Source organism: Mastomys coucha, unplaced genomic scaffold (genome assembly GCF_008632895.1).
Source record: "Mastomys coucha isolate ucsf_1 unplaced genomic scaffold, UCSF_Mcou_1 pScaffold16, whole genome shotgun sequence".
Taxonomy (NCBI): Eukaryota; Metazoa; Chordata; class Mammalia; order Rodentia; family Muridae; genus Mastomys; species Mastomys coucha.
The window spans coordinates 105,491,402-105,511,125 of record NW_022196898.1 but is presented as its reverse complement, the minus strand read 5'-3'; the positions used below and the strand labels follow the sequence as shown (position 1 = coordinate 105,511,125).

The 19,724-nt window shown below is 37.0% G+C and overlaps 1 protein-coding gene across 2 annotated transcripts in view; it reads right to left on the bottom strand.

The window, feature by feature from the left end:
- Ankrd13c (ankyrin repeat domain 13C) overlaps positions 1-19,724 on the bottom strand; it is a 49,941-nt gene that overhangs the window by 22,666 nt on the left and 7,551 nt on the right. The window contains exons 2-6 of one of the 2 annotated variants that reach the window (XM_031375965.1): positions 16,760-16,801; positions 13,111-13,215; positions 8,304-8,389; positions 7,551-7,596; positions 5,298-5,364 (exon numbers count right to left, since the gene is read on the bottom strand). In XM_031375965.1, the coding sequence (XP_031231825.1) occupies positions 5,298-5,364; positions 7,551-7,596; positions 8,304-8,389; positions 13,111-13,215; positions 16,760-16,801 (346 nt within the window). The remainder of the gene's footprint in view (positions 1-5,297; positions 5,365-7,550; positions 7,597-8,303; positions 8,390-13,110; positions 13,216-16,759; positions 16,802-19,724) is intronic. The other variant, XM_031375966.1, reaches the window with a different exon arrangement.

Sequence of the window (19,724 nt, the reverse complement as noted above, 5' to 3'; positions counted from 1 at the left end):
AAAAAAAAAAAAAAAAAAAAAGTAAGTATGGTCCCCATGTGAACAGCACACACTGTATAAAGAAATTGAGTGTGGTTTCTATGTGTACAGCAAAGATACCATAAAAAAATGCAAATAATCTCCATGTGCAAGGTACACATACATATACCATCAAGAAGCAAGTATGGATTATGGCACCAGCTGAGGCATGGGGCTACCCACGCATCTTCAAAAATTTTGACCCAGAATTGATCCTGTCTAAAGGAAATGCTGGGACAAAAATGGAGAAGAGACTGAAGGAAAGGCTGTCTAGTGACTGGACCAACTTGAGATCCATCCCATATGGAGGCACTAAATCCTGACACTATTACTGATGCCATGTTGTGCTGGCAATAGGAGCCATGGCTGTCCTCTAAGAGGCTCTACTAAGCAGCTAACTGAGACAGATGTAGATACTTACAGCCAACCACTAGACTGAGGTTGGGGATCCCTATGAAAGAGTTACAGGAAGGACTGAAGGAGCTGAACAAGATTACAACCCCATAGGAAGAACAACACTATCAACTAACTTGGCACCCTCAGAGCTCCCAGAGACTAAGCCACCAATCAAAGAGCATACAAGAGCTGGTCTGTGGCCACCTAGCAGAGGACTGACCTCAGTGAGGGGGAAACTTGATGCCCCAGGGAAGATGGATGCTGGCGGGAGATGAGGTGGGTGGTGGGTGGGTGGTTAGGGGGAATACCCTCTGAGAAGCAAAGGGAAGGCGGGATGTGCGAGGAACTTGGGGAGGGGGGACTAGGAAGAAGGGCAACATTTGGAATGTAAATAAACAAAATAATAATAATAATAATAATAATAATAATAATAATAGACCTATTGTTTTCTAATTCAGGATTCCATTTCTTTTTAACTTTTATTGCATTATCAGAAAAGTTACATGATTTCAATTTGTCTGAATTTGTTAACATTTAAAAACATATTTTAATTAAATAGAATTGAATCACATTCTTGTTCCCCTTTTGTACCACCGCTCTTCCCATAGACTCCCCCTTCAATACCTATAATATATTTTTTGTAGTATTCCTTAAAATTTATAAAATATTATATAAATAAAAATAAGTATTATAGAAGTTGTTTGATATAAAACAACAATCGATTTAACAGTCTTCTGTAGATGCTCGTCTACAGCAGTAGTGAAAATACATTTTTCTCAATATAAATTTTAAATAACTCCAAACATATTAGCTGTATACTTAAAAATAATACATCACTACTAGTATTTACTTAAATGAACATAAATACATAAAGTCTTTTTGTTTATTTTGTATTTAGTAGAGTTTAAAATCTTGGCTCTTACTGTGGTACAAGCCCAAAATAAAAACAATTTTTAGACATTGGATTTCATGGTAATAAGGCTGTACTTCAATGACCCTCACATCACAAAAGGATTTTACCTCCATTGTAGCTAAGCTGAGAGTTGATAGTACTGCTGCACCAAGAAATGAATTGTAGGTACGATTTTTGGATACAGACTTCCTGCTATGGTCAAAGCTATTTGACTTGAGTGAGTGACTTCATTCTCAGCCCACAGAGAACAGGTTATATTCATTTAAGAAATGGTGTAGGTATTAAGATGGTAATAATAATAATAATAATAATAATAATAATAATAATAATAATAATAAAATATCTATTTTTTTTAAAAAAAATGGTAGGGCTGGAGAGATGGCTCAGCGGTTAAGAGCACTGGCTGTTCTTCCAGGAGTCCTAAATTCAATTCCCAGCAACCACATGGTGGCTCACAATCATCTGTAAGGAATCTGATGCCCTCTTCTGGTATGTATGAAGACAGAGACTGTGTACTCATATATTAAATAAATAAATAAATAAATTTATCTTTAAACAAAATTAAAAAAAAAAAAAGATTAAAAAAAAAAAACCAAGTAGGGTTACCACATGCACACATAAAGACCATAAGAAAATAAGTGTGGTCCCATGTGTACACCAAAAAGTGAGCATGGTGCCGGGCGATGGTGGCACATGCAGGTGGATCTCTATGAGTTCTAGGCCAGCCTGATCTACAAGAGTGAGTTCCAGGATTGCTCTCTATACAGAGAAAACCTGTCTTGAAAAAAACAAATGACAAAAAAGAAGTCACTACATGTCATGTGTATACCATAGTGAGTGACTGTGGTCCCCATGTGAACACACACACACACACACACACACACACACACACACACACATACACACACCATGGCTGTAATATGAAGTCAAAAGACCCTAAGAGCTCTAGATTTTTTACAAGCTGGCCTCTGATCTTCTCTCAAGAAGTTTGCCACCTAAAACTGCATCAGAAGGCCTGTCACTGGGTGTACATGTGGCCCAAGAGAAAACAAAGTCAGTAGTCATGCCAGAAGTTCACATAATACCAAAAGGGAATCTTACATCCAAGTACACGATTAAACTATTAGGCTCCATGCTTCAGCCACTTGGATTCTAGACTACATAAAAGGTGGCACAGAACAGTTCTTTGTCTCCATTTCTGTCCCTACCATCCTAAGAATTATAATGGGCTTTCAGGATGAGAATGAGAAGGAAGAGATATACAGCAAAAGAGGCAAAAAGACAAGGACATGGAGCCATTTGCAATCTCAACAGTCCAACCCTCTTGGGGCTGAGGCACAATGGTCACAAATCCAAGGTTTAGATACAAAGAGCTTAGATCCAACAATACTTCCCATTAAGTCAAAAACCCTGCAACTACATTAAACTCGTGGTATCAATTTTAATTCTATTAAGTATTTCTATCATCACAAATAAGAGATAAATATTTATACATATTTATACATACATATACATCATATACATATACACATATACATATATTAGGTTTATGATTTAAATATTGTCCTAACCTCATTCAGCTGAACCTTCCTTAAGCAAACTGGAGGTTCCCAATTCCCAAAGAGTACCCAAGTAGCTTAATATACTACAGCCTAGAATTCCTGAATTCAAGTGATCCTCCTGCCTTGTAGCTGAGACTACAGGTAAAAACACCACTGTGACTGATGAGCCTAAATATTTAAATTTTACTATGTAATTAGAGAAGGAGCAAAAAGGAGCTTTATACAAATACGAAAGTTTCAATCCAAAATATTCTGATAAAAGCCTAAAAAATACTTAATGTCACTGACACATAAAATAAGCAAAGTTTGTAGTGACTGTCTCAGTGAGTTGTCAAGGGTATTTTCTTTCTGTGTTTGTCTCTCTGCCCTATAACCCCATTATATAGCTCAGGACGGCCCCTCCTCCCTCAACTTCTCAGGTGCTGGGATGATAAGTGTACAACATCATGGCTATCTTAAATAACATCTTAATTTACATATTACTGAAAATGTTTATTAATACTTTTTAAAATTTTTACCTTATATGTAGGAGTGGCTTTTCTGCATTTTTGTATGTAGGTGCACTATATGCATGCAGTACTTGTAGAGGTCATTAGAGGACATTGGATCTCCTGGAACTAAGTTACAAATGGTTTTGAGTTGCTATGTAGGTGCTCAAAACCAAACTCAGGTCCTCTGAATTGCTGAGCCATCTCTCCACTCCTCAGCCCCATCTTGAGCCAAGGCTTTTTACTAAGTAGCCCAGGCTAGCCTAGAACACAATACAAGATCCAGGCTGACCTGGAATTCATGATGCACTTACGTAACTCTGTACTACGTGCATCATCATCAATTAATCTAATAATGTTGCTCATCTCTCCTTTGCCTACTAAAGTATTGATTCTTCTTTAACCATATTTCCAGAGATTACTTGACTGATACAAGATCAACTTAAGTTCTAGATTCCTCTGTTATATTTTATAATTTAGCTTCCTCTGAAGTTATACTTAAAAGGATTGTCTTAAGACATTTATAAACTTTTTTTTTTTTTTTTGGTTTTTCGAGACAGAGTTTCTCTGTGTAGCCCTGGCTGTCCTGGAACTCACTCTGTAGACCAGGCTGGCCTCGAACTCAGAAATCCACCTGCCTCTGCCTCCCAAGTGCTGGGATTAAAGGCATGTGCTACCAGTGCCTGGGTATTTTGTTTGTTTGTTTGTTTGTTTAAACATAATTTTTATTAGATGTTAATTCACATTTTTAAATGTAATCTAATAGTCTAGGGAAAAAAATATTTGCCACACACCCTCCAATCCAGCCTCTGCACTGTTCTGGGTCATTTCTTCTTCACCCTAAGACTGAAAGAAGTCCCATTCCTAGGACCTCCTTGAATTGCTTGCTGTCATTTTTTAACTTCTGCCACAACCCTCCTATCAGACTCTCAGTCTTATATCCACAACTAGGTTGGTAATGTACTCCCATTATTACCATTTTTGTGTGCCCCTCCTCCCTTGTGTTGGTGATCAAATTCAGGACTTCGTGCACACACACAGAGCAAGTGTTTAGCCCTCATATAATTTACTGTAAAAAGTCACACAAATAGGAAGCAATTTTTAAAGTAGTCATTTTGCATAAATAAGAATCAAATACAAGTAAGATATAAAGTGATCATTTAAGAATTATTCAGTTTCTGAGCTCTCCCTCCTACAATTACACAGTGTATATATATAAAAAAAAAATCCCTAAAAACATTTTAATTCTAAACATCTAAACTAATAACCTGAGACATACAGGAATAAATATACAAGGCTGCCTATATATACATTTCATAAATACTATGTACTATATGTAGATATGCAAATTGAAATGTTAGTATTAATTTATAAATTTAGTTTAAATTTTTGTTACATTAATAATCTAAAAATATAAGCAATGACAAAAGTAAAATTTTAGAATAAAATATATTAACTTTTATAACTTAATTATCAATCACAGCTATAAAAGGAAAAGATAAAAATTAAATCATCCTTAATATGTTGATTGAAATGGGAAGATGACTGAAGACATGAGTAAAGAAAGGGTGGAACATGGATAGCAAATCAGGGAATAAAGGGTGTAAAAGATACAAAGCAAAGTTAAGGTAGAGTGGGTCCTCCTCAGGTGTCCTTATTACTAAAGAAGCCCAAGACCAAGGTATCACTGCAGCATGGCAGTCCCTGATGCTAGAGAGTCTGCTTGGATGACAAGCTCATCTTAACTTAGGGATTTTGATGAATTTACTTCCATATCTGCACTAGGTCTTACATGAGCACAAACCTGAATGTGTTAAGAGTGTTTTAAGTTACTAAACACAATTATGACTACCAGAAAAGCTGCTTCCAGAACTTAACTTTCTATTACTCAGAACACAAAGCACAAGCACATCACCTCACCTGATGTTGATACCTTGCTTGTATATTTTACAGGCATCAGAAGGCAGAATTCGGGAAAGCAAAGGCACTGTAATTTCAGAAACAAAAGGTTAAAAAGTAACTAAAGTCTAAGAAATTTGTAAATTTTTAAAAAGCAGCACAGTAAACATTTTAGTAATTTACCAAATGTTGATGGTTGCCTTTAGGATAGTTATCTCCCTCTCAAAATCTTGCTCAACTGCAGTGTCAATGTACTATGCGCTTATCCCCACCTACTTCCAAGAGTAAACAACTAACTCCACTTCAGACTTCTGTGTGATACCAATGAGAAAACACTACCTGTGGTCACAAAATACTCCTTCATGCTAAACAGGAAATCCTGGGTCTAATAGATCCCTTAAATATCATTTGGAAAAACAGTAGAAAAGTAACATATTAAGAGACATCTTTGAGGCAGCTGTATTTAAATTTGAGTCCTAAATACATACCCTTGTTACTTAGGCTCACTGTACCTCAGTTTCAGTCTGTACAAGAAACACCACATTTACCCACCAACTTCTATCCTCCTAGAGTCTCTCACTGGACACCTTACCTCCACTTCTCTGCATAGGATTACAGGCATGCACTGCTGCATCCAGCATTTTACATGGGTATCAGAACTCAGGTCCTCATGCTTGAACAGCAAGCACTTTACTAGCTGAACATCTATCTCCCTAGGCCCTAAGTTATGAGTGTGCATGCCTAATGCATTCTGAAAGTGTGACTTGTATTAAAGGGTATCACTGTCAATCCAAAGCTCCAAACTAAGTTGTATTTATCAATCTTCTATGGTCTCCAAACTGTAAAATGTCTATTATTTTTCAAATTGAAAAATGTAAACTACTACTAGTTTTTAGTAAGGTCTAGAAAGACCTATTAATAGACAGTATGTAACAAAATGTACTACATATATAGAATATCACTGTAGCATATAAACAACAGAAAATAATTAGAAGATGGTATATGTAATGCATGTAACTCCCAATTATATATAATTATATAAAATGGAATATACTTCACATTTTTTTCAATACCTATTTTAAAGGTAAATACCACTAATCATTTAAATTACTTTATAACACAAAAGTTAACTCAAATGCTGGTAAAATATGGTTATTGAATACAAATTTATTAAATCTTAATAAAAATAAAATTAAGCTGGACGTGATAGTACATAATCTTAATCCCAGCACTCGAGAGGCAGAAGGATCTCTGTGAGTTCGAGGCAAGCCTGGTCTACAGAGCAAGTTTCAGGACACCAGGGCTATTATACAGAGAAGCCCTATCTTGAAAAACCAAATAAATAAAGAAATAATAAAATAAAATTTAGTTTCTCAATTAACTTTAAAAAAAAGTACAGGTCATTTTCATGAAACTTTGTTTTTGGACATTAAGTTTTCTTTGAACAGATTCACATTTGATAAAAGTAGAGATACTTCCATTGCTATGGTAAATTAATAAATGGATGCAAAATCAAAACCTTTTATAAATAATAAGTTCTATGTTGACAGTGGCCATGAAGTACTTAAGGGACAAAATGACTGAAAGATGAGAAAATAAAAAGAATTTTAAGCAAATTCTTAGACTTTATATAGAACTATACTTCAAACTTCCTCAAAATGAATACTCTAATAATCTCTTAATTTTTCACTTTCTCAAGTTCTTAACATTAAATTATAATATTTTTAAACCTTTATGTTATTTTTTGTCTCATGTATATGTTCATGTAAGCCTGAGTATGCATGCTATATCTACAGAGACCAGAAGAGGGCATTCGATCCCCTGAGCTGGAGTTACAGGCAGTTTATGAGCTGCTTGATGTAGGTGATAGGAACTGAGCTTGGGTCTTCTGCAAGAGCAGAAATGCTCCTAACCACTGAGCCCCAGTATTCTTTTTAAAAGGTCTCACGCTGTAGTACTCTAACTAAGCATGGCCTGACTTAGCATGATTTTGAACATGTGGCTACAATTCTGCCTCAGCCCCCGTGGTACTAGGATATGATGTAAGACTGAACTACTATAGTTTTCAAGCTTGTTTTTGTTACAAAAAAAATATTTTTAGGTAGTTTTCCATTTTAAAACTAAAATTTTGAGAACTGCCTCTCTAGCTGGGAATGGAATACTACTAGTAGGTTTTACAATGATTACTCTAAACACAAGGAAGACAAGTATCAAATGTGTTATGCTAATAAGTCTATAATTTCACTTTTATAATAAAACATAGCACACTCTTACCCCAGCTTTGAAAATCCCAGTGAAGTTCTAGGTAAAAGTCACCTAACTGAGAAATAAAATAAGAAAAATTACTAAATGTACATTAGTTATAAGCTATGATTCTTAGAATGTTGCCCCTGTCCCCACCCCAACCCCGAAAACTACCTGCTATCATTAAAGATCTAAAGACAAGAAGAGAAATAAATTATTTTTATATTTCTTATGTTTGGATTTGAAAAAGAACACAATTATCAAAATACCTTCTTGTACACCAACATCAGGAAGATGTGGCCACCAACCATGACATCATAATGCACCTATTCTAGAGTACCTGTCTAATTTATTAAACGTTAATAATATCTTCTCAGCTCAAAGAAAATATGCTTCTACCAAAAACTCACATTATAACCCCAGAATTTTATTTTAATTACTTAATTCAAAAAATAACTTTCACCATTTATTAATTCTTAACTGGTGAGAATCTAATTTTATTTTAAAAGACTGCTTAATGGGCTGGAGAGGGTTCAGAGGTTAAGAGCACCTGCTGTTCTTGCAAAGGACCAAATTCGGTCCAGAGCACCCACGCTGGACAGCTCACACTGCCCATAATTCCAGCTCCAGTGCCCTTTGGCCTCCTTGAGGATACTACATCCACCAACACACCTACACACCTACACAACACACACACACACACACACACACACACACACACACTTTTAACTGCTTTTTAAAATTATACTTATAATTAACTGTCTTAGTAAAGAATCAACTTACCTCTTTTAGGGCTTTTAACAACCTAGGTCGTTTTTCTCCAACACTTTCCCTAGATTGCTGCTTGAGTTTCCTTAGAAGAGCTGTGACTAGAATTTAAAAGAAATAACTGATTTGTAATTTTCTTTATTTTCTTTTCTATGATTAAGTTTCTAAAATGATTGTCATTGCCTTTTAAGTTTTTAAAATTTGCATTACATTTACTGTGTGTATACTGTGTGTATGAGAGAGAGAGAGAGAAAGAGAGGGGAAGAGAGAGAGAGAAGAGAGAGAGAGGTATGCATGTATGGGTGTATAAAATGTGTGTGAAAAAATTATAGGCAATTCTGTGAAGTTGTTCTGCTCCTTCTACCTTTATATCAGTTCTGTGTATTGAACTTGGGTCAGCAGGTTTGAGTTGTTATGTTGCAATTGCCATTACACACTAAGGCATCCTGCTGACTCTTGTTCCTTATCTTAAGAAATAAAAGTTGTAGCCAGGCCTGGTGGCGCACGCCTTTAATCCCAGTACTTGGGAGGCAGAGGCAGACAGATTTCTGAGTTCGAGGCCAGCCTGGTCTACAGAGTGAGTTCCAGGACAGCCAGGGATATACAGAGAAACCCTGAGAAAAAAAAAAAAAAAAAAAAAAAAAAGAAAAAAGAAAAAAATAAAAAGAAAAGTTGGTAAATTTTAAAAATTCAGGGTAGTAATAAAAATCCCCAATAAAATTTTTTAAAGATTTCTTTATGTGTGTGTGTGTGTGTGTGTGTATGAGCCCCCTGTGTATGTATCCTGTGTGTATGGGTATATGTGGTATGTGTGTCCTGTGTGTTTATGTATGTGTCCTGTGCGTGTGTCCTGTGTGTGTGGGTATGTGTGGTATGTGTATCCTGTGTGTTTATGTATGTGTCCTGTGCATGTGTTGTGTGTGTGTGTGTGTGTGTGTGTGTGTGTGTGTGTGCGCGCGCGCTCGTGTGCGTGCGTGCACCCTGGAGGGGGTGTCCTGTGTGTGCGTTCTGTATGTGTACGTGCACACATATAGGAGTCAGACACACTGAATCACTCCATCCCCTATAAGAGCTGGGGGACACTTCAGTCCTCTAAAAGAGCAGCAATAGCTCCTAATTGCTGAGACCTCTCTCCAGCCTAATATAAAACTTTTAAGAAAAACTGGACTAGTAGAAATTCTAATATAGTAGTCTAAATTTATCTTTGCAATTTTTAGTAATCTATTAATGAATTCACTGAGTATTTTAGCAGAGATAAAAACCTGAAAATATACATATGACTTGAGATCTCACAAACCTTGTATAAGGAAGAACACTGGATAATTAATTCAAAATGTGCTAAATAAACAACTGGATCACTTTGAAAATGTGTCACAAGCACCTCTTTAAAAGTGTGTGTGTGTGTGTGTGTATGCGTATGTGCACATACATGCACAAACATGGGGTCTAAATGAAGACTGTCAGGTCAAGATAGACAGTAAATCTACAGACTCTGATGTGCCCCAAATTAGACAGTGTCCAATAGATTTTTCAAAACTATCATAAAGTCATATGCCATGACATAAACCCACACAAACACTGAACAGGCCCTAGAGACCAAAGATAACCCTGTGTGAACAAAAAGACAGCTGCCTATGGAAATCACAGGAAATGCTGGGAATTATGGAAAAGAGATAAAGTTATATCCATTTTCCCCCAGATGTGCTTAAGCCATTATTACTCATCAGGTAAATATTTTAAAGCAGAAAACCAATATAACAAAATCTGAAATTGAAATCAAGCAGTTCTTGAGAAGTAGTTTAGCATTTTCTATTTTTTTTTTCTTTTTCTTTTTTTTAGAAACTACCTCTCCTGTATCCTGGGCTGGCCTAGAACTGACTATGTAACAGAAAAAGGCCTCAACTTCTGATTCTTCTGCCTCTACCTCCCCAGTGCTCACATGCCCAATTTTACAGAGTGTTGGAGATCAAACTCAGGGATTTATAAATATTATGTATTCTACCAATTGAGCTACATTACCAGCCCTGACTGCTTATTCTATAGCACAAAATATTAACAAAATTAGCAGAAACTAAAAGACAAATAGATCACAAGGCTTTTGCTAATAATTTATATTAAATTTTCTGATTCATCAAAATAAGTCCATGGCATAGAAAATTTCACGGTAGCACAGCAAAATGAAGACTTAAAAGCCATCTCCTTAAACACAATCACAAATGCAATTTCACACTGACATTTCTAAATACATACCATTGGTTCAGCTAAGGCTCCTTTAAGAGTTCAAGGAGAGTTCTTTTTGTTGTTTGCTTTTTTAATGAGGCAGGGTCTGATGAGTAGCCTAGGCTAGCTGGAACTCACAACTTCCTGCCTCTACCTTCAAGTGCTGGGACTATTAGGAGTTAAATACTTCTCTAATGTGATAGGCTGTAATGAAATATAAAATTGAGTAACTACAGACCTATCTTGAAATTGGTTTTCCATGAGAATACCTGGCTTTCCTCATAGATGATAAATTCAAAATGACAAAAGATTCACATCTTATTCTGTTCACTTTAATACACAAAAAGGCTTTACACATTCTTTTAGTGTGAATAAATGATCATTGGAAGTTCCACAGTCCTCACTACTTCTCCCTTCACTCTGCTAACTGGCTAGAAAAATGAAAAAAAGGGCTTCAGACAAGCTGCTACTCTATTCTCAGTGTCTTCAACATGTATATTTTTAACTTTCCCTTGAAATAATTCAATGATGAGAACTATTTCTTGTTCTCATATGTATTTCTGATTATTCATCTACAAGGAAAACTGTTGATATATTACAAAAATGCCAATTTACCTGTAAAAACTCCATAATATTATCATCATATATTACATTTTACAGTCAAATACAGCCTCATCATTAATTCAAAGTTGTCTAAAAACTTCAGGCAATCTGTACATGTAATATGTGGATTATATACAGAACTGAAGCCTAAGAAAGAATTCAGAAAAATCAAAAACCTAGCACAAAAGACTGAGTCCACATAGCAGCCTGAAAATAGTCAATGCTACTTAATTCTTCTTCAATAAACATGACAATTTTTTTCTATATAGCTACTCTTCATTGATTTTTCCTACCTGAACTATGAAATAATAATAGTAGCAGGGAGAGGATGCTCCCTTTCAAACAGATACACTTGATAAAAATAAGATCTTTGAAACCAGGCATGATTTTTTTTTTGTTTTTATGTTTTTTGTTTTTTGTTTTTTTTTTTGGTATTTTTGAGACAGGGTTTCTCTGTGTAGCCCTGGCTGTCCTGGCACTCACTCTGTAGACCAGGCTGGCCTCAAACTCAGAAATCTGCCTGCCTCTGATGTTTTTTTTTTTTCTTTTTAAACAATATGTTCATAGATTAAAACATTCCATTCTGCAGGAAGCTCCTTAAGCAAGAAGGTAAACAACTCATTCAGAAGTCCCTGAAACTGACCAGATTCACCAGGTCCCTCTGTGTCACAGTAATAAAAGCTGAAGAGTCCCTCTCACATGAAGTTAAATTAACCCAAGCTGCAAAAAAGACTAATCAGACCAGATCGGCGCCTGGAAGAAACAGAAACCAGCTAAGTTGCCTGGGAGAGGGTTAGAATAACTGAGGCACCTGGGAAGAACTCTGGAACCTGCTGATCTGACTGCATGCTGGAACCTGCTGATCTGACTGCATGCTGGAACCTGCTGATCTGACTGCATGCTGGAACCTGCTGATCTGACTTCATGCTGGAACCTGCTGATCTGACTTCATGCTGGAACCTGCTGATCTGACTTCATGCTGGAACCTGCTGATCTGACTGCATGCTGGAACCTGCTGATCTGACTGCATGCTGGAACCTGCTGATCTGACTGCATGCTGTGCAGTGTGCTACAGGTTCCCAGCTTTGTGAGCTGGGGTAGGCTTTGGTGACACAGTTATCTTTGAATCATTTCTGCTCCTGGAAATAAGCCCTCACCCTTATTTCTGTAAGTAACAACAATAAAACTCACTGATTCACCAAACTGGACTTTGGTAGTATCTGTACCTAAGAAAAAAATAGATAAAAGCCAAATAGTGTGCTAAGGAGATTCTAGAAGGCTTTAAAGTCTAAGTGGCAGTTCACATAGAGCAATACAAGTAAAGATTATCAGGCCTGACCCAGGGGTGGATAATTACTCCCCAAGCAAAAGGCTATGCTAGTGGTGGAGATGGTTTGCCAGAGCACCACACCCACACTGCGAACAGCCATGTAGGGAGGAAGCTACAGCCACTGTGCTAACCCAGAGCCCCTCTGACCCAAGGAGCCAGCAGGTGCAGCAGGGGAAAGCAGGGCCACATTCACCTTTAGCCCTGAGTAGATCTGAGCAGATTAAGTCTGTCCCTAAATATACAGAGAAATGTAGGGAGGCCCCATGAAAGATCTCCAGGATAAGGAAACAAAATGGCTCAAAGAATGAACCAAGAGACAGCACATTTCCTAGCTTCCAGCAAAGTCTACATCCATCAAAAGTAGGTAAGCACTGTTAACATCCTGATTAGTTTTTATTTCAATTAGTACACTAATAATTAAGCAGAAATAATAACTTGCAAGAAAAAACAATCAAGCCTTGACTTCAAATGTCTTAGCACCAATAACACTGAATGCTAGAAAGATGAAATAAGGAGGCTTTCCCACATGACTCAACTATTCTGCTGCTCAATGCTAGCGTTCCCAAGTCATGGATAATTCTTGTTTAAGTTTGCAGATTTCTGAGTAGAAATCACACCACAAGAAAACTATCTCAACAAATCAATTTGTATTTTTAAAGTACTGCTTACTCATCTGTCTGTCTCCATAGCTGATGGCTTCCGCAAGAGGGCTCCATCCCTGAGCATTTTTCACCTTTACTGGAGCATTGTGAGCCAACAGTAAATGTGCACATTCTGTAACATAAAATAGGAATAACGATCAGACATACAATCTATAAATATGAGTGTTATGCGAAAGAAACCAGATTACTGCATATGTGAAATAATGCTGTTCTATGTAATAAAACTCAACCTACCTAAAAGTAAATTGGATACTCTCTGAAAAAAGTATTTCTTCCTGTTTCCAAAGAATACCTGAAGTATTTACATGAATTAAAGATAACCTATGAACCTTAAGAGTAATTTATACAAATATCTACAGTTCAATGGTGCACGCTTTTAATGTAAGCACTTGCAAAGGAAAGGCAAGTGGATTTATGAGTTATCTGGAGGCTAGCCTGGTCTGCACCTTGAGTTCCAGACAAGCCAGGGAAAAATGGTAAAACCGTGTTTCAAGAAAAAAATCTACAACCCAAAAAGACCCAAAGGAGAATCTGCCTATCTGCTATGTCAATGAAGTGCTAATTATTTATTTCAGGAACAAAAATATAAGATGTATGGTTCAAGTATTAAAGGGGCACCAAGAAGTAGAATGGAACTGAATCCTATGTTCAAAGAGAGAAACAGGGCTGGATAGATGGCTCAGCAGAGCACTGACTGCTCTTCCAGAGGTCCTGAATTCAAATCCCAGCAACCATAAGGTGGCTCACGACCATCTGTAATGGGATCTGATGCCTTATTCTGGTGTGTCTGAATACAGCTACAGTGTACTTACATATAATAAAGAAAAAAGAAAAAGAAAAAAAGAAAAAAAATGCCTTAACTACACTGGATACCCTACACCTATATCTGAAGCTTGCCTATCTCAGTCAACTTATAACACTACTTTCTCCCAGACCCTTAACTTAAGCCTGTTTTCTCAGATAATTTTTTTTTTAATGATTTATTTTATGTTATGTGAGTACACTGTAGTTGTATTCAAACACACCGAAAATAGGGCATCGGATTCCATTGCAGATGGTTGTGAGTCACCGTGTGGCTGCTGGGAATAGAACTCAGGACGTCTGGAAGAGCAGTCAGTGCTCTTAACAGCTGAGCCATCTCTCCAGCCCTCAGATAATCTTTAGAACCTATCTTTATGAAAGGTATCACTTGTACTTTACAGAGAGTTTCTAGGTAGTCAGATCTTAAGCTTTGCTGTGCACAACAAGACTGAGTTAATTACCAGGAAATTTTTGTTTCAAATTGTGCTGTGCTTAAACATGCCTAAAATAAGGTACTCCAGGTCAGACTCTAAAGGTTTGAACCAATATCGGCTGAGTCCTACTAAACTGAACAACCCTCTTATTTTTCATGGATCACTCACTGCTTTGCTGGCCTTAGTAGTTGCAGAAACCCCCCTTCCTTGATAAAGAAGACTGTCTTTGCAGGGCATAGTAGCTTACTCCTTTAATCCTAACACCACTTCCCAAGACAAAGTAGATGGATGTCTTTGAGTACCAGACTAGTTTGATCTACCATAATGAAGCCAGCCAGGGCTACATAGTGAGTACAAACTGGCAAACCACATGTTCACTATGGGTCTGAATGATGCACAGTCTCATGCACAGTGCTAAAGGACTATATGGTTAACCAAAAAAAAAAAAAAAAAAAAAAAAAAAAAAAAAAAAAAAAAAGGCACTACAGCAAGGGGACAGGAGCCAGGGGAATGGTCAGTCACTGACCAAACTAAGGAACTAAATGAACAGTTGAAACACATGTAAGTAAAGGGGGAGCGCTTTCCAGAAAAATAAGGTACTTCAGTCAACAAGTGAATCAACTGGAGAAGCAGGTTATACCATCCAGTGTACTCGGTAGAGGAAAGCTCTCAGTGAATATCCACACAGTGTCCAAGTATCACTCCAAGACTACTTACTAATAGAACAGAAAGTCTACAGCAGCCACAGTTGTAGACCATCACCAAGCAAGTGAAAGGACTTTGAAACTGACAGTGAAAAACAGTGTGGCAAAGCACAGCAAGCAGTGCTTCCACTATGGTGAACCAAAGGTGAGGTTTTGTGTTACAAGGAAGGCATAGAGATAAAAGGATAACCTCTGATTATAAATATGGAATTAATATTTTTATATTACTATCAGAAAAAAGAAATGGAGAGAGGCTTCTTGTTCATCTTTAACAACTGTATTCTAAGTCCGTGTGTTTAAACTGATAACAACATTAGCAAAGAAGTTTTTCCAAATATGTATTTTGTTATTCATGTGCATGCACATATGTGCACATCTGTGTCTGTATACCTGAGGAGGCCAGAAGAATGTCAGATCCCTTGGAGCTAGTTACAAACTCTCACGCCTTAAAGAAAACTTTTAATTTAAAATGTTTAATCTGAAAATATTTTCAAGGGGCTAGAAAGATGGCTCAATGGTTAAGAGCACTTCATGTTCTTCCAAAGAACCTGAGTTCAGTTCCCAGAACCCATGTCAGGTGGCTCACAGCCACCTATAACACCACCTCTAAGAAACCTGACATCTTCTTCTGGCCTCCAAGTGTGCAAGGCACAAACTGGCACATGGACATAAATGCAATTAAAACACATAAAATAGAAAAAAATTAAATATTTAAAAAAGGATAAAAATATTCTTTGCAGGTCCCGAATCATCTATTCAAGTCTTACTCAAAATTCTTTCCACTAGGTGCTTGTCTCTTAAAGAACTCATGAAGAAGTGGGAACCTCAAGTACCCGTGGACACAATTCACCACAATCCTACGCTTGCCCCGACTTAGTTACAGCACATGCTAGTACTTCAGTGTTCTAGGGTAAGCTGTCAATTTTAATAATTCAATTTGTCTCAAATGGATCTTACCTAGAAACATGTATTTCTTATGGCTGCTTATCAGTATTCCCTGAAACCAATGATTTATAAAGGTATTTCTTTTTTAAAGATTTATTTATTTATTTTATGTATATGAGTACACTGCAGTTGTCTTCAGACACACCAAAAGAGGGCATCAATCCCATTGCAGATGGTTGTGAGCCACCATGTGGTTGCTGGGAACTGAACTCTCAGGACCTCTGGAAGAGTAGTCAGTGCTCTTAACCACTGAGCCATCTCTCTAGCCCTGAAGGTTTTTTTTTTTTGTTTTGTTTTGTTTTGTTTTATTTTTTTAATTTACTCATTTTATGTGTGTTCCACCTGCATGTATGCTTGTGTACCATACGCATGCCTGGCACCCACAGAAGTCAAAAGATGACATTGGATTCCCTGGAAATAAGATTTATAAATGGTTGTGAACCACTATATGAGTAATAGGAATTGAACCAAGTTCTCTGAAAGAGCAACAAGTGTTTTTAACTACTGAGCCATCTCTCTAGCCCCTGGTTAAGTGATTTTCAATGACAAAACTGAGGCTGACAGATGTCCCACTGGGTAAAGGCTCTTGATACCAAGAGGTGATAACCTGACTTTAATCCCTAGGACCCATCTGGCAGGAGAACCAACTTCCACAAGTTGTTCTTTGATTTCCATACACATGGAGTAATATGTATGAAGCCACGTGCATACACAAATCTGATGTTTTAATGGCAACTATGAATGAAGTTAAATATTAAAAGTATTTACTAACCTTTATTTCCTAACATCACAGCAAGATGTAAAGGAGTGTTTCCTAAAATTGAAAACAAAATTAAATTAGAAGCCATAACAACATAAGAAATTTTATTTAAATGTGGTTTCAGCTCCTTCAGGGTTTTTATTGACAAATTTTAAGCAGAAATAACACTTCTGTTTTCTGTGACAATTCAGAAGGGGGCAAAAAATGCAGCTCAGAGTACCTTCCCTGACCTGCCCAAAAGCAACCAGCAGGACATTTACTCTCTGAGAAGTTCCCAAAGGCTTCAGATTCCTTCCAGTGCTCATCATATCAGTCTTTGTGGGGACATACCTACTCATGTGGGGACAGAAAACAATGAGAATAAGTCTTAGTCCTCAAGCAGTTCAGAGTTCTTTCAACTGTATGCGACAGGACTCTTTAATAACTGTTAAACACCAAGATATCAAGAATCTCTTTAGGGAGCTGCAGAGATGAGTCAGCAGTAAAGAACACTGGCTGCTCTTCCAGAGGACCCAGGTTCAGTTCCCAGCACCTGCATGGTAGCTCACTACCACTGGTAACTCTTGTTCTAGGGGAATTTAATGCCCTCTTTTGGTCTGTGTGGGTACTGCATACATGTGGTATACATACAAATATGCAGACAAACGCTCATATACATAAAATAAATATACACAAAAAAATGTAAAACTAAAAATAAAGGAAACTAGTTTCAATAAAAAGTAGTATGAATATGCTCACTATCCTGTAGGGAAATGCTACTATGCTTAGGGTAAACTGGTGAGATAGTTTCAGCTCTTCTCACAATTCTGTATACAATCATTCCTCAGTATCTAAGGGTCAGTTCCAGGATTGCTCACTGTGGATAACCTGATAAAATGATCAGTATCTGCCTATGATCCCAGAGACTGGAGACCTAAAGACCATAAAGACCACACATGGTAGCTATGCTGTTTGAAGAAGTGACAAGAAGGAAAAACTCTGCCAGCAACCAGAGAAGGATTTGTAGATTCTCTGAACTATTCTACCAACTTTTCTATGGGTGTGAAATAAATTTCAAGTTCCATTTTTAAAACGTTTTCAATGTTTTTTGGATGGCTCAGTGGATAATGGTGTTTGCTACCAAACATGAAAACCTGAATTTGAATCCCAGGGACAGAAATGCTGGAAGGAGAAAACTGAATCCTGCAAGTTGTCCTTTGACCATACATACACACAGTGAAAATAAATGTTTGAAAAAAATCTTTTTGGTACTTTTCCCTAAAATATATGTACAAGATATTTCTGCCTTTGGGATAACATCTAATTTTAGATCAACAGGGATTCCTTGTAGATGTGGGAAGGCATGCCTGTAGTCATAGCAACAGTGAAGCAAAGACAAAAGAATTATGAGTTCAAAGCTAGAGTGAGTTTCATGCAACTTTGTCTCAAAAGAGAAAAAAATGAAATTTTTTTTGCTTTATATCTTTAAATAGTTCTCTAATCCAGTTGCTCTTATTTTCATTTTCAAGTAAAATGTATACACTATACACTGTATTTAAACTTTGCATTTTTTCAATTTACTACAATTCTATATAACTTTTAGTACAGTTTATATATCACAATTTGCTATAGTGTCAAGATACTAATAAGTAAATTTAATTTATTTCACCTATATTTTAAATTTCCTGTTTCTCTGTAAGCTAATTCATTTTCTTTGGTTTTAGAGAAGTAATCCTTGTAAATGGATTAATGAAAAATCAAGCAGTTATTACTCAAATCTTCTGTTTCTCCCAGTATTATTATTAACATCTTCTGTGAGAATGACCTTTTCTCTTATAATGAATATCTTTCAGAGATATCCTAAATAGACTTTATTTTCTGCTCACCCATCCTGCAATAAAGAATTCAGGTCTCATAAGAAAAAGGAAAAGCACCACTCTCGGTTTCTCCTCTTCTGGTTCAAGGCATGAGCACCCTAACCCCTCTAGGCACTCACTGTAGCTGATAATCACAGCACTTTCCTGTGAGATTCTCTTCAACAGAGCATTCAAGGAACTGGAAAAGTGAGGTTTGCTAAACAACATGAAAGATAAAATAGTATAAAATAAACCCTGAAAATTATGAAACACCAATTAAAATTAAGGACCTAAATACAAGATTTACAGACCAGTTTAAATGTAATAAGAACAAAGCATTAATTGGTCAAATACTGGCCTTTTGCCCAACCCCACCCACCCCACACCCCAGACAGGATCTCTGTGTAGCCCGGGCTGTCTTTGAACTCATTCACCTGTTCTTGGGTTAATTAAATGTGTTGTACCACCATGCCTGGCAGACCTGACACATTTTTAGGTTTCCAGAGCGGACAAAGTATTAGGTAACACAATCTCACTGGCAGGGGCAAAACAGTAAAGAAGGAAGCCCCTTGAATGTGGGAAATCCCATATTTGGCTTCCTGGTCCTCCAAGATGTAAGATAATAGCAGTGCACACTTCTGCTTGCCACAGCTGTGAGCATCCCCAGTATGGACACAAAACAACCCATCTCCCTCAAATTGTTTAATCAGGTATTTGATCACATGAAAAGCAACTACTACACCACCAATACTACTCAAGTTGGCAAAATCAAAGCAATCTCCATGAAAATACCCTGTAATTTTTCTCACGAATTGAAATCTAGTGTGAAATTTGTATGTACTGGGTGTAGGAACCCAGTACACCACCAACTCAGTGTTGGCAAATGGCAAAGCTTTCCAGCCTAAAAGCTCATGTCTTCTGAATAAGATTTGTGGCTGCTCTGGGAACAGCCAACAGGACTGGTAAACTTAGTGCCCTGCACCAGGTGTTTAAAGACCTGATCTAAACAGCTGCCTGCATTTGGCTTCCAGGACAGAGAACTTTCTAGAGGCAATCACATTACACTGCTGCTTAAATGTCCTCTCATAGTCAACTTAATTCTGGCAATACTGTATTTTACAATGCCAGGTTCATCAAAAAAA